The sequence below is a fragment of the Pelmatolapia mariae genome, linkage group LG10_11 (genome assembly GCF_036321145.2).
Source record: "Pelmatolapia mariae isolate MD_Pm_ZW linkage group LG10_11, Pm_UMD_F_2, whole genome shotgun sequence".
NCBI classification, from domain to species: domain Eukaryota; kingdom Metazoa; phylum Chordata; class Actinopteri; order Cichliformes; family Cichlidae; genus Pelmatolapia; species Pelmatolapia mariae.
In genome coordinates this window covers 8,093,138-8,108,697 of record NC_086236.1, presented here as the reverse complement: position 1 = coordinate 8,108,697, position 15,560 = coordinate 8,093,138, and the positions used below count along the sequence as shown (strand labels likewise).

Genomic DNA, 15,560 nt, shown 5'->3' with positions numbered 1-15,560 from the left:
TCTGGTTATTTTACACTGCTTGCTCCAGAGAACGGCTGCTCACCTGATATTTTCTCTTTTTTTTGTCAACACTCTGGAAAGGCTAAAGATGACTGGTGGAAAAATCACAGTAAATCAGCTGTTTCTGAAATATTTAGACAATCAGCAACCACGGCACATTCAAAAACACTCTAATCACCTTTGTCCCAATTCACAGTTTGAACTTCGTTTTGATCATGTCTGCATGAGTTGCTGCCATGTGACCGGCTGATAAGATGTTTGAAATAAGAGGCTGAAGAACAGCTGCACCTCAGAAAGTGATCGGCGGGTGTAAAAGTATTGCATTTCTACTCAGGCTGTCCTCCACAGTCACCACCCACAACAGGCCAAAGCATTTCAGCGTGCATCTGTTCCTCATTTCATAACGCTGCTGGTATTTCATTGTTCTTTATTTGCTGCTCTTTGTGAAAGCAGCTAAGTGAGTGACTCAGTGTAAACTTTATGTAATTGCATAGTTTATAAGAAAGGATTCCCTGGGTTTGTTCAGGCATGAGTATTTCCACAGGCACGGAGGCCTCGCCTGGGTGTGGAGCGGCAAAGTGGAAGTGTTTGCATGAGAGGATTAATGCCATCTTTAAAACAGGGTGTGATTTTGTTGCAATTATTTCTTGTATAATTATTTGGGGCAGAGCTGGCAGGGTGAATTTCCCTCACAGTGCCGACCTTAAACGCGCATTTTTTTGAGTTAATTCATTTTTATGGCATGCATGTGCTCTGGCTGGTTGCATAACACAGCTTTCAGGCATGATTATTACTTAGAGGTCTTATCCCAGTGCTCGGTTCTTATCTGAATTTTATCAAGTGTAATTTCCCCCTGTTATTAATTCACCATGGTTCAAACTGAGATACTTGAACGCTTCAACGCTGATGAGATTGTGCACAGTAGGAATGTGCATTTCCTTCATTAACTAGCCAGGTTAATAATTAATCATCTATCACAGTAAATAAAATTATTTGAACGCATATAAATCCTGCTAAACCACAACACACAGCCCATATAATCAGACACACGACGGTAGCTCATTAGAAATTAAAGCTTTCAACCTACCAATGCAACCTATAGGATACAATATATCTTTACAGCCCCATATTTTATTCGCAATACAAAAAAATGATATTAAATGTTTAAACTGAGATGTTTCACTATGACATGAAAGTATTAGCTTATTTTGAATTTTATGGCAGCAACGTCTCACGAAACTCAGGATGGCGTCAACAAAAGGCTGAAAGAGGAAGCAAGAAACTGCTGGAGGAACATTTTGAAAGTGGTCAGGTTAACTGGCTACAGATAAGTAACATGACTGGATATAAAAAGAGGATCTTGAAGAGGCAGAGTTTCTCAGAAGTGAAGACGGATAGAGGATCACCAATCAGCAAAATAAATAAGTGAAAACTCTACAAATTGTGAAACAACTTCAGAGTGATGGTCCTCAATGTGAAAATGTGAAGACTTCGAGTATTTCATCATCTACAGTCTATAAAACTATCAAGAGATTCAGAACATCTGGAGAAATCTAAGAGACAAAGCTGAAAATTTGTGTTCTGCATTAAAAACCACTTCATGGGTTCAGAAAGACTTCCAGAAATCATCGTCTGTGAACACTGTGTCATTCACAGAGGTTAAAGCTCTATCGTGCAAAGAAAACGTCGCATGTGAAGATGATCCAGAAATGCTGCTGTCTTCTTAAAAGAGACTGAGCCAAAGTGGAAAACTGTTCTGTGCTCAGACGAGTCTAAGTTTTATTTGTGGAGAACTTGAACACCACTCCCTCCAGACTAAAGAGGAGAGGGACCATCTGGTTTGCTATTAATCAACAGTCCGCTTGCTAAATACAATTTCCACCCATCTGTTGAAGCAACCTGGCAACACACAACCTGATTCAAAGAGTGTGTGCAGCTAATCTCACTGCAGACACACCAGCTAGATGCTGAATGAATTAGCTGCTATCTTAGCGGCTGTTTGACTATTTAGGGTCTCGGTGCTTCAAAGTAAGAAGTGAACATTTAATAACAGATAGTAAACAAATAACGGCAAGTCGAGCCCTTTTTTGTGATTTTGGAGTTCTGAAATTGGCACAGCTGGGAACATTTTCAACATTTTCACTGATTCAAGCTTCCAGAATTATTAAAAATAATCAAAATGTTTGATGCATCGTTCCAACTGGCTCTCTTCCACACCATGTTTTTTTATCCTGTCACTCTCCCATGACTGGTGGTAGAAGATGGCTGTCCCTCCCAGAGCCTGGTTCTGCTGGAGGTTTCTTCCTGTAAAAAAGGAAGTTTTTCCTTCCTGCTGTCATCAAATGCTTGTTTATACAGGGTCGTCTGATTGTTTAGGTCTAAATAATTATTAAATATTAAATAAATATATGTGAATTGAACTGCAGGCAACAACCTATAAACATTTCCATCAAATTTATCTGAGGTGGACAAACAGCACTGGTCTCTATGTAATCAGCTGTGAGACGAGTCCCTAAGGGACTGTCTACGAAGTGCGACACAGGAAAAACTAAGATACTTCATTACTCAAAAATAAACATTTGAAAGCTCATCAAAATGATTTCACACATTTGTTTTCCTTTTTGTTAGCTCTCAGTGACACCAACTGGTCACTAGACCAGTTGGTGACCACCTTGGCAACCATTGGTCGCTGTAGATAATTGTGTATTCCCAACCAGTTGGTGACTGGTTGTTAAAGGTTGCTGGGAGTCACTGGGTATTTTAATGGTGGTTTCATTTTCAGTTCTGGAGCCCGGTTGACCTCACAGCTTCAGTTTTTGTTTTTCAGGTGCATTTATTTACATGTTACCCTCAGGAAGTAGTCCTGATTTAAATATCTGAACACTTATCGTAAAGATTCAAGTAAACCCATTCCTTTGAATCAGGTTCACAGGTTGGTTTTGGACCAAACATCTGCAACACTTTCATCATCCTCACCTGAAGTCTGTGGTCATTTTCAAAATACAGACTGTGACGATGGGAAACGTAACACATGCTGTTCCAAGTGACTCACTGTGACTCGGTGGGTTGGGTGAGCGAACAGTTTCTCTCTGAGTGTGCTGCTACAGAGAGTTCAAAAGGTTAGACAAGAGAAAAAAGCTCAAGCTTAATCAGCAGAAAAACTACCAAAAAAACCCCTTTTTCTTATTTCTTCTTTTAAACCAGCTGCATCGGTGCAGTAGCACACAAGACAAGTGACTCACAGACGCAAAGACAGACGCAACAACGTTGTCATCCCCTATGTAGCTGGTGTATCAGAGAAACTCAGGAGAGTTTTCTCCAAGCACGACATCCCAGTGTACTTCAGACCCAGCAACACACTCAGACAGAAACTGGTTCACCCGAAAGACAAAACTCCAAAACACAGACTTAACAACGTGGTGTATGCTGTACAGTGCAGCGAGGAATGCCCAGACCTCTACATTGGAGAGACCAAACAGCCACTTCACAAGCGCATGGCACAACATAGAAGAGCCACCTCCACAGGACAAGACTCAGCAGTCCATCTGCATCTTAAGGATAAAGGTCACTCTTTCGAGGATGCCAATGTTCACATTTTGGACAGAGAGGACAGATGGTTTGAAAGAGGAGTGAAAGAGGCCATCTATGTCCACTGTGAGCGACCATCTTTGAACAGAGGCGGTGGTTTACGACACCAATTGTCTGCCATCTATAATCCAGTTTTGAGATCCCTTCCCAGACGCCTTAACGCCCACTCACATCCTGGGCCATCTGACCTCAGGAATTCACATGATAGGGTGGGGCCAGGTTTAACAATGAGCTCACCCGAAACCCTGGCTGATTAGGTCCCACACCCGCTTTCACACCTTGGCTCATGTGATTAGAGGATCACCAGGGGGTCCTTTGTCCCTCTTTGGGGGGACACTCCCACTGGGTTTAAATCTGGGACTCTCGGCCATTTGACCTTAGAACTGAAGAAGCTTCTCGGATGAGAGGTGAAACGTCTTCAAGCAACTTTAAGAAGTCCAGACGCTTTTCTTTCCAAGCTCCTTAGACTAGCACACAAGACAGTGAACAATTACTGAAAATCTCACAGATTATCATCCTAAATTCACCCTTTCATCGAAAGCTACTAAGCCGGTTCTCCCTGATAAACCTGCAGCTTTACCCAGTGAAATATGTGTCATGTTTAACATGCAGTAACAATTATCCATGGCTGGAATGTCAAGAAGCTTCATTCTTCCTGTGCGTATGGAGAGTTTAATTATAGGGTTGATTAAAAAGGATTCTCGTACTCTGTCTTTTAGCTGTGCTTGCTTTGCTATTGTTTCAGGTGTTGCCTCACTGACGTACTTAGTGCACATTCATTTTTTCCACAGTGTGGTAGTTTGACGGAGATCGGGCTGCATGTTTGAATGTTATGTGCTACAAATCTGTAAGTGGTCAGATTCTCATTAAATGTGGAGCTAATACTCATAAACTCCAGAGGACAGTAATGATGGACTTCCCTCAACCTCTCTTTTATCTCTTCTGTCCACATTTTCGATTATGTCATTTTCAAAATGACATCATTTGTGGAACTAAAAGCGTGGTTTCACCTTTTCCTCATGCAGTGCTACATATAGGTATAAAATCTGATTCACCAGCTAAGCATTGCGCTACGTGACTATGAGGCCACCGGACTTTGCTCCAGGATTTTAATGGTCGTGCCGTTGCAGCCAGTAGATGAAATCATAGAAGCTAACATGGACCTGTTAAAGTTTACAAGCCTCTTATCAAACTCAAAGCTGTTTTATATAGTTTCTATAAACCAAAATCATTGAGATAAAGCAGGACTGTTTCTTTTTTATAGCAGTGCAGCAAACTATTCCTTGCTGTGTGGTGTTGAAAACATCTTGTTAGAAAGCAGTAAGCAGAAATACTTTCATCTCTGCCTCCTCGTTTATGCTGTCGTTGATGAATATCCTTCATTAAAACACACAATACAAGAGATCAGCTGCTCTTTGAGCTGTGTCCGAATTATCAGAGCTGATAGGCTGAAAGAAATCGTGATCAAGCTCAAACATTACCTTTGTCCACATGGCCATAAAATGTAAAGCTCCTTCTTATATATTGTGTACTTAGTATAAAAGATATTCACCTCTTAAAACAACAGAAGGTTACAATATGACTTTTATTGTATTTACTTACATACAATGCAATACTTATTGTAACAAAGGAACTCATTAGAGAAAAAGTGTTCAGGTTTACTTACATTAGAGTCAACTGAACAGTTTAACTATTATAATTAATATTGTATGTTTTGCACCTTTAATTCAATTCAATTCAATAAAACTTTATTGATCCCGAAGGTTGGCCCGAATGAAATTGGGTTAAGGCTGCCGACCTTATCCCAGTGCCATCTTACCCTTCCAACCATACATACATTACACAAACATCACACGGGGAAGACAGGTCAGAGAGGTATAACAATGGAAAATGCACAACATGAGGAAAGACGAGGAGAAAAAAGAACTCCCCCCAGACTGAGCTCCTTACATATGGATGATAGGTATAGTAACTGAAACCCATAAATACATAAAAACAAGACAACACAAAGAAAAACAAAACAGTGTCAGGGTTAATCTAGTGGTTTGCTTTCTGTTACCTCTTTTCCATTACTTGGTGCAGATGGTGCCCAATGAGAACCGTTCTGGTATTTCTACCAAGTAGAAATGGGTCATGTGACTTTCATATGATTTACTGTTTAAGCCCAAACTGTTTCAGTCCACCAGAATGTATAAATATCCAATGCTTTACAAAAAAAAAAAACAACCCCCCAAAAATACATCCTCTTAAATTCCAGTAATGTTGTGTACCCAACAGTCTGTGTTATGTAACAATACCTGCTGTGATGACCCCCTATGAGCAAGCATTTGGCAACAATCGGAAGGAAAAACTTCCTTTTAACAGGAAGAAACCTCCAGCAGAACCAGGCTTGGGGAGGGGCAACCATAGGACACGGGGGCGTAATTTCCAGGCGGGTTAGGGGGGTTATGACCCCCCCCATAAAATTATGAATTATCTTGCATAAATAGGCTGTTGATTTTCTTTACTCATTTCAGTTATCACCGGCAAAATAGTTGCATGTTTAATCATCTGGGAATTTACCCAGATTTATTTATTTATTTAGACAGAGATCTCGACCCCCTCAATGTTCAGCACAAAGTTACGCCCATGATAGGACAAACTAAGTAGAGAGTAAATAGGGTGTCTGTCTCCCAAACACAAACTGGGAGCTGTTTCCACAGGACCGGAGCCTGAAACTCAAGTGACCGCAAGCAAGGTGCCAATATGCAAGAAATATGCTCTTTTTCTAGTCCCTGTAACTGAAGGCTGTTCAGAGAGTTTTTTTAGAGAGACTTGATAACATGATGCGTTGGCATGGCCGGCATTACTGGCGAATTTCACAATTCAGCATTAAACAACATTTCTTGTAAAAGATTTTATCATTTGCACTTCAAGTCACACATTACTCACATAAAATATTTATATATAGGTATGAAGTGTTAAATGCAGTAGGTCTGCGCAGAGTTGCAGGTTCTTTTTTAAGAAGTGTCATTAAAGTGACGCTTAATTTAAGTTTTACTTTAAGAATAATGTAAAATAGCTTACTATAATGATATACGGCATTAGTATTTAGTGCTCTAAAACTGGTGCAGTTTTGCTATTGAAACTCTGACAAAACCCATGATAATGACGCTCAAAGTGGGTCATAATAATTGCATTGAAAAATAGAGATTGTGACATGTGTTTAAACAGACAAACAAACAAACAAAAATGAACTTGCTTGCAGTTTTTAACAGAGCTTAATTTTCCTTTTTAGTCATGAAAATGTAATGCAGACATCTCCTGTAGAACAAAGACATAAAGTGAGTTACGTTAATTATTGATTGTGAATTCTCCACGGGTATGAATGTGAGTGTGACTGGTCGTCTGTCTCTCTGTGTCGCCCTCCGACAGGCTGGCGACCTGTCCAGGATGTACTCCCCCTTTGCCCTACGGTAGCTGAGACAGGCTCCAGCTGATGGGTGGATTGATGATCTCCTGTAGTTATGAGGAGCCCAAATTTCAACCCATTCCTGTGTACTTCAAGGGAATGTAATTTAGAAAACTTTGCTTTTGTAAGAAGGTAAAATTGTGGATGGCTTCATTAAATATACAAAAGTTGTACATTTTTTAACGGACTTTGCAATGCTTTACATACTGATTTCCTGAAACAGGTTTTTGAATAAGTGATTTAATCGAAGGTCACAGCTGCTTATTTCACACCTGTCGATGCACCAAGTAGAGGTAATCAGATTTCCTAAAGCACGTAAAGGCAGCACCAGTCATTTCGGAGTGGGAGGGGACGCACGCAGTAAAAACTCCAGCTCACGCGCTCTGATACTCACAACACAGGAGATCTGCGTGCAGGTGAGATACAGAAGAGACATACTGACTTTGCGCACGCACAGCGGGATCCCACGCGCGTCAACTCAGCATCCATTTACTTACACTTGACTTCGTCTTCAGTGAACGACCTGCGTGTGCGCGATTTGGAGCTGCTATTTGGATGACGCTACAATCTTTCTATCGGACAACGAACATGCCGTCTCTGCGACACTCTTACACCGTGACGGTGCCGGAGGACCCGGCCGCTCTCCCCTGTGACAGACCGGAGATGAGGCGCAGGAGCCACCCGCTGTCCCGGTCCGTGCTGGTGTCCACATTCATGGGTCTGATTATCAACCAGGCCAAGGTGAGTCCAGCACCCCCTGGATCTGTCTCATCTGTGTCAAAGCATCCTCCTTCTGCATGATTTTATTTTGGTGCCTCTTTGAATTTAACAGACTTTCTGAAAATATATAAAGAACTAAAGTTTTTATGCCTTTGTATGTAATCCTAAACTGATTTTCCAGGGGTGTCACCACGATATATGGTCGTGAGGGGGCCTAGGCCCTGACGAGGCTAACGTTTCAGTATATTACTGCACAGATATTGCGATGAAATTATTAGCAATGATGCATAAGGAGTAAAAATATGATGATAAATGAGGAGAAATGGGACTACAAGAGCAAAATAGACAGCTGATACTTGAGGATCACGCAAACTAGATGAATTTGTGAGTGAGGCATAAGGTACACTGACTTAAAGGAGTCAGTTTTAACGGCTCTTGAGCCTTTAGTCATTAAACTTTTAAACTCTGTGAAGAGCCAGAGGATTTGAGGTGGAGGTCTCAGTTTGACCTTTAGCCAGTCATTGGTGTCGAAATGGAGAAGTACTGGGCTGAAAGCGCACACGCTTACACAAGCGGGCAGGTGAAGGGGGGGTTAAGGGCTGCTGTAACCCCTGCATCATCATTATTTACTATTCAAGCGTGGTTGTGTAATAGGAAGAAAAGCTGTTGATAAGGAATGTCCACTTATCATCTACGCAGGACATTTTGTTCACATGTAGAGCTGCACATGTGGGTCCATGTGGGTCTGCGGTGTTTGCCTGAGGTCACAGCGTACACACATCCAGTCCTCGCTGATGGGGGATATTATTGGTTTACTCAGAAAGTGCATGTGTCAGTGTTTACACTGTCAATAAGTCTCTAATTAAGTTGCTTTTGAAGGCATATTTTAATATTTTGGCTTTCAGTGAAATCCCCACCCCTGCCGAACAGATGCCCAAGAAAACCTGGTCAAGACTTTCTTGGGTTGTTTTGTTTGTTTGTGATGATGGCATCAGACATATTTAGTTTATGGTCACTTAAAAAAAGCAGAAGATCTGTATATTTTGCAGGACATTTTCTGAATATCTGAAAAGGTGGAAAGAAATCTACAGCTGATTAGTTTACCCACTGACTGTAGCAGAAACGCCAGCAGCAGTGAATGCCACTCAAAGTCAGAATTTCTTGGGTTTTCTTTCTTTTTTTTTGTTTTACTTTAAACATATCAGCATGCTTTAGCTGACTTTAGCCTTCAACTCAAAGTCAAAGTACAGCCAGAGGGAGCTGTTAGCAGGAGCTTATCTGCAGCATCAGGGTGCAGCTTTTCACAGCTGCCTTCAAACATCTGAAACTGGCTGTTCATTAAAAAATAATAATCTGATAACTTACAAATTCCTGTGTTCCTGCTCATTATTTCGTATCCTAAGCACAGTCTAGGGAAAGTAATAGTACTTCTACTTGAGTATTCTGGACTTTTCCCAGCTTTGCTTTTTATGAGGCAAAGATTTATGTTTATACTGTTTCCAAGGGAGTGGCGTAAGCTGGCACCATGCGTATGCAGGAGGGCTGCCTGCTTCATCACATGTTCTATGGCCTTGTGCAGGCATGCAGAGCTGCTTTAGGGCACACTCTTGCGCTTTCTCTCTCTGTCTCTCTGTTTTTCTTTGAAGTCACAAAGACCAGCGTGGCGAGCTCCGGTTCACCTGAACGCATCGCTTCCACCGATTTTTGGACGGGTCGTTTAAATCAAAAGGCGCCCGCTGAGTGTGCCGAGCCCCGCCAGCTGGTGCTCGCCGGAGCAGATGGGGGGCCCACACCATATGGTCACCTTCGAATAGTGCACAGAGGAAGAGAAACACAAAGATTTTAGGCAAAGGGGAATTAATCGCTTGTTTAGTCATACTTCTATTTTGAGGGATGGAAACAGTGATCACGAGGCACCAAAGCTCTCAGCTAGAAGTACTTATAATCACAGCGGCACATAAGAGGGAGGAAAGGGGGGAACATTTACATTACTTTGTTCAAATATATTAGATTTGTTAATGTTCAGCATTACTAACTAGCAATCAGATACACTCATCCTGCTCGGCTCAGGTTTCCAAGGTTAAGCACTGCAACGCAGATATAATCCAGTTGCCACAGAAGAATTCCACCGGACGCTATGAAGACAACTTGGAATTTTTCTTGCAAATGTTTGTTTCCAAGAACTAAAAACTGCACGACTCAAATGGCCCAAATACCTCTCTTTCTGCTCGGTTCAGCCAGAGGTTTCTTCCTGTTAAAAGCGAGTTTTTCCTTCCTGCTGTTGCCAAGTGCTTTCTCATAGGGGGTCATGTGAGTGTTGGGGTTTTCTCTGTGGTATTTTAGATTTTTTACCTTATGATATACAATATAAAGCACCTCGAAGGGCAGTTGTTGTGATTTGATGCTATATAAATAATATTGAATTGAACTGCCCATCAGGAGATTTAAAGGGAGCGCTCTGATTATATAACCACTTACATCCAGATGTAATCCAGAACCCAGAATGCCTGCAACCTGTGCTGCTTTAATATGGATTAAAAAGTACTATTAGAGGATTAATACTTAATGGGCTGCAGAAATGAAATACATAAATGTAACTAGTGTACTATAGTTGCAACTAGTTTGCTTGTTCTTTGTGGAGACGGCTCTTAAAAACAGACTAGAGTCCCACAAGCTAACCCCAGCATGTCATTTCATTTAAAAAGAAAGAAAAACCATCAGGCTTTAAGTTCATTTTGGGTCTGATACAAGGTACAAACTAGATTTAAGTGTCAGTCTTTGGCTCTAAGAGGACATAGTTAATACCCAAAAATGTGAAATAAATGGACTCCTTAAATGGATTTCATGCTCTTTAGTAAATGTCATAAATGTTTCTTCTGACATGCATGATAGCTGTTAAAAGGTTTGTGACCTGTAGCCCGTCCTGCATGAGGGAACATTGTAATAAGAATGTAACATGATGTCGAAAAGCAGCTCGGCACTGTCAACCATCGACGCCTTTGCTGACGGAAGCAGCGTGCGGAACTACCGTCATCGGGGTGCTGACGGAAACATAGGTGGCACAAAGTTTTACGCACACGCTAACTGTGAACCGAGCAGCAACGTCAGCTCTGACTCATTATCTTTGTTTAATTATGTTGTAGATATTCAAGTTTTTTGTTTTTTTTTTTTGTTAAACGTCTTTTCCACCCTCATAGTTTGTGGGTGATTTAAAAAAAAAAAAAAAAAAAGTGTCAATAAAGCCATAAAGCATAAAAATGTCATAATCGCACATCAGCAGTCTCGCTCGGTAAAATGATCCTGTCAGCTCATGCACAGCAGACTTTTTTTTTTTTTTTGACACCTGCATCAATCCCAGGCTACAGGCCACAGATGATTTACTCCAACCTACGGCGGCACGAGTTATGCCCAAAACTAAACCAGCTGATCCGTGACTTCAGGCAGTGATGTGAAACTTTACACAAACAACTGAAAGCCACGCTGCGCTCCTGCAGACCCACAGGGGAACTTTTTGTCTCCGGTCAGCGTCACATGCTCGCGTTATGTCACAGTTGGCGTGAGCTGGTGGGCTCACCACAGTCACGGGTGCGGGGAGGCGTCACTGCGAACCGTGGTATCTAATCTAAGCACGTGGAACCCTAGCTGTTAGCCGCGGCAGGCCCGTGCCAGCGATGTGACCGTCAACGCACGCATTGCACGAATGCCATCCTGTCTTTTAAGTCTCGTTCACTCTTAAGGAATCTGACAAAGCTGCTGTTCACACAGTGGTTTGATCACACTGATGGTGCATGCGGATCTGTTGGCTTTGCTACCAAGTGCTTGTGAATAAATGTAGCAGTGCCTCCGATCAGTTGCTCTATCATTTGAAAAATACATTTACTATCATGTAAATCTTTAACGTTGACATCTCTCTTTTCTTTTTTTCTGTGAACAGAACAAGAGCCTTCAGGGCCTGGTGGGTTTGAGGAACCTGGGTAACACTGTAAGTGTCACTTTGTGCCCTTTAAATGCAAATAACTCGGTTTAGTCTTCACTTTAATAATTACCGAGCCTCTGTTTGATGTGATTTGTAGTGCTTCATGAACTCCATCCTCCAGTGTCTGAGTAACACTTCAGAGCTGAGAGATTACTGTCTGAGAAACGGCCACATCACAGACCTCAACAACAACTGCAGGTCAAACACCGCTCTCATTGAAGGTACGACGAGTTATTTTTGCAGATCTTAAGTCTAATGAATTCCCTACCAAGTCGAGACGGTGATCTGATTTCTGCAATTTGTCTACCTCAGAGTTTGCAAAGCTGACTCAGAGCCTGTGGACCTCTGCAAACAATGAGCCCATCAGTCCCTCTGAATTCAGGAACCAGGTCCAGAGGTGTGCTCCAAAATTCGTTGGCTGCAAGTGAGTTTTCCGCCTTCTTTTAAAGTCAACCTGAAGCCGTGCACATCAGTAAAATCAAGTAAAAATGTCTCCCTCTACAGCCAACAGGATGCTCAGGAATTTCTCCGCTTCTTATTGGACGGTCTCCATAATGAAGTCAACCGGGTGACGGTCCACCCTAAAGTGTCCGTCCTGGACTTTGACCACCTCGCGTAAGTGTGGCCTCACACTCATAACCTGTCTGCGTGACTGCTGCATCCCTGAATGGGCTGCAGTGGTCAACATAGCGAGCTTTCATCTATAATTATCATGTAATTGACATTTTGTGGCCATTTGAGGAAAAACAAACCCCAAAATTGGTGAATTAATATTAACAATGACTTTACTTATCAATATCTGGCTTGCAAAGGATCTTAAAGAGGCTTTAATTGAGGTTTTTATCACTGGTTTGCAGGTGAACATAACATCGGTTTGACTTGTGCCGTTTTGTTTTTTTTTATACAGGGATGATGAAAAAGGCAGAAGGATGTGGAACATGTACTTGGCGAGAGAGGACAGCAAAGTAGTGGGTGAGTGATTTCTTTATTTTTTAACCCATAGCTGCTTAATAATCTTAAATAAGCCTTAAAAGAATATAAATGTTTAACGTGACCCTCCATCCTGCTCATAGATCTGTTTGTGGGGCAGCTGAAAAGCTCTCTGACTTGCACGGCTTGTGGTTTCCGCTCCACTGTGTTTGATCCATTTTGGGACCTCTCGATACCTATTGCACAGGTAAAATGCCTGCTGTCGTCTTGCATTATCGCATTGCATAAGCCACGGATTTAAAAATTATATCCACGATGTAAATGTAATTTTGTAGAGGTTACCGATCTTAATCATAACCTTTAGGCAAGTCTTCACGCAGGGCTTGATTTCTAACACTTGTCTGCCTCCACAGAAGAGTTCAGGCGAAGTGACTCTCAAAGACTGCTTGAGACTCTTTACAAAGGAAGATGTGTTGGATGGAGAGGAGAGACCGGTAAGAGGCAATGCATAAATAACCCAAGTCTCACTTTCCTCTGTAAAGATGATGCAATGTATTGATTACACTGCCTACACCGTGTTCGACTCCTTCTTAGACGTGCACCAAATGCAAAGCCAGAAGAAAATGCACCAAGAGGTTCAGCATCCAGAAGTTCCCTCAGGTCCTCGTACTTCGTATCCTTTCCTCACATCTTTGCATTTTAATATTTCCAGAAAGCAGAGAGATTTCAATGATGCCCTGTGCGATAAAGATATTGAGCAGAGTGAATCAATGTTCAGATTAATTTAAGGCTACGTCAAATAAAGTGTCTTTAGTGGTTTAGTTAGCCATGGAGACTGGCTGCTCACACCCTGGTAATCTCCAGTCACTAGGAAAAAATGTCCATTCCCTGACCGTTGGGCAGGTGTTCCCTGGAAGTTGCTGCCTGTTGCCAGTCGGTTGTAGCTTGCATCGATCATGCAAGCTATTTTTGAACCACTTTTGCTCCTTGACCCAGTGTTCCCTCAGACCTTAAACGATTCTCAGACTCCAATGTCCGAGCCAGCAAGCTCTCCACTTACGTCAACTTCCCTCTTAAAGATCTGGACCTGCGGGAGTTTGCCTCAGAACTCAGCGGTATGTATTTTCCAGAGGAGAGAAGGACAATTGATCTATTTTAGCTTCGCCGCTGTGTTGACTGACAGCTGTGTTGTCTCTTCCCTGCAGAGCGCCCTGTGTATAACCTCTATGCAGTGTCCAACCACAGTGGAAACGCTTTGGGAGGCCACTACACAGCCTACTGCAAAAACCCAGCTCTGGGAGAGTGGTACAGCTACAATGACTCCAGGTATCAGCTCTCGCATCATCGTGTTACTTAGCGTATCATCTTATCAGACTGGCAGAAAGGGTTAAAGTCTAATTAAGCTGTATATACCTGCTGTCAAATGAAAGTGACCTAATCTTAATTGCATCAAGCTGACCTCATTACAGCTTTACAGCAAAGTGTGCATGTTTGCAGCCTGGTTCATAATGTGCAAATATTTAACTTTGTGCTAAGCTGCCCTCGCTTCAGTGTTTCCCGTGTGCTCTCTCTGTGCAGGGTGAGCCCGATGTCCTCCAGCCAGGTTCGCAGCAGCAATGCCTATGTCCTCTTCTACGAGCTGGCCACCCCTTCACACAGCAAATATCAGACGTGTCGGCTTTAGGTGCCATCGAGGAGCGATAAGCTGCGCTAAACTTGGACTGATAACAGGGAAGGAAAAACAAAGGAGTCAGACGCTGCCTGCTGGGAGATGGCTCCACCTAGTGGAGAGAGTCCTACCAATGCAAGCTGTGAAAAAGGAGCGCCGAGACGCCAAACGGTGGATGTGAAGGCATATTTACACTGAAGGATTGAAAGCTTCGCTCACTGGCTGGGTTGAAGTGAAACAACAGTGGGAGGAAATTTAAAAAGTGCGAAACTTGCAATACGCTGCTTGCAATACGCAAGCATGTTTTTTTTTTTCCTTATTTCACTCAAAAAGGACATTTTGAAGCTTCTCTTTTGTCACTTGAGTGTATTTTCTTTCTCTTTTGAATATAGATTATTAGTGTTAAGCATTTATTGTTATTACAGAGACTTGAGAAGCACGCCTCACACACCAAACGCAAGATATAATTTATTCTATTTAATATGATGTCAGAGCTTGAGCGTGCATTATGTGTATATATAATTTAACAAAGCTTTATGGTTTCCCTCTCCGCCAGTGCAGAGGAAACATCCTATTATATTTTTGTACAGTATTTATCAACAGCGCAGCGAATGTAACTGTACTGTGGAAAAGTCACACCAAGCACATGCCAAAGCAGCTTCTTCCAGGAAATGTGACTGACTTAAAGCCTAAGACAGTCCAGCGCCTGTAAATGATTAAAATCCGTCACTAACTTGCCCTGCACGTGTGATTATTATTAATTAACCCTTTATTTCCACACTTCACAGCAGAAATCCTGTGTCACGTGCAGCGGACACTTGGTGATCCAGTCGAATAAATTAGAATGAGCTGAATACACAGAACAGCCCGTAGAAAGTCACCAGCAGTGTGTGACTGCTGATTAAGACTTTCTGCAGAACAGTGTACGGTGGCCCTGAGAGGCCAAGCAGACTGCAACTTAAGAAAACACCAGCAATAAGAAAAACACTGCAAAAGCACACAAAGGAAATAGGAAAAAACAGTTTTCCAAAAGCACAAGGGAAGTGTTTCTGGGGAGACAATAACCCGACGGACCAGTTGCAGAAACCAAAATATGCTAAGAATTGCGCTGGGAGACACTTCAAAGAAGTGGAGGATCTATCGGTTTTGTGAGGAAAGAAAAGATGAAAGGTAAGTGTGTTAGCCTAACTATTAGCCTAAAAGTCCGTCATCAGTATTATATGAAT

General features: G+C 42.1%; 1 protein-coding gene across 1 annotated transcript; it reads left to right on the top strand.

Moving 5' to 3' along the window:
• Window positions 1–7,445: 7,445 nt before the first annotated feature.
• Window positions 7,446–15,057, top strand: LOC134636416 (ubiquitin carboxyl-terminal hydrolase 2-like). The gene is made up of 12 exons (XM_063486383.1): window positions 7,446–7,780; window positions 11,694–11,741; window positions 11,833–11,956; window positions 12,048–12,159; window positions 12,240–12,350; window positions 12,643–12,707; window positions 12,809–12,912; window positions 13,079–13,159; window positions 13,260–13,338; window positions 13,673–13,780; window positions 13,871–13,991; window positions 14,244–15,057. The coding sequence occupies exons 1-12, from the start codon at window positions 7,595–7,597 to the stop codon at window positions 14,347–14,349; spliced, it is 1,245 nt and encodes a 414-aa protein (XP_063342453.1). The 5' UTR covers window positions 7,446–7,594; the 3' UTR covers window positions 14,350–15,057.
• The last annotated feature ends 503 nt before the right edge of the window (window positions 15,058–15,560 follow it).

Bases quoted from the DNA above. Each gene is read 5' to 3' on its own strand.
- LOC134636416 (XM_063486383.1), top strand. From the start codon at position 7,595: ATGACGCTACAATCTTTCTATCGGACAACGAACATGCCGTCTCTGCGA. The intron at 12,708-12,808 runs GTGAGTGATTTC...TCCTGCTCATAG, and splicing joins AGAGGACAGCAAAGTAGTGG to ATCTGTTTGTGGGGCAGCTG. The intron at 13,781-13,870 runs GTATGTATTTTC...TCTTCCCTGCAG, and splicing joins GTTTGCCTCAGAACTCAGCG to AGCGCCCTGTGTATAACCTC.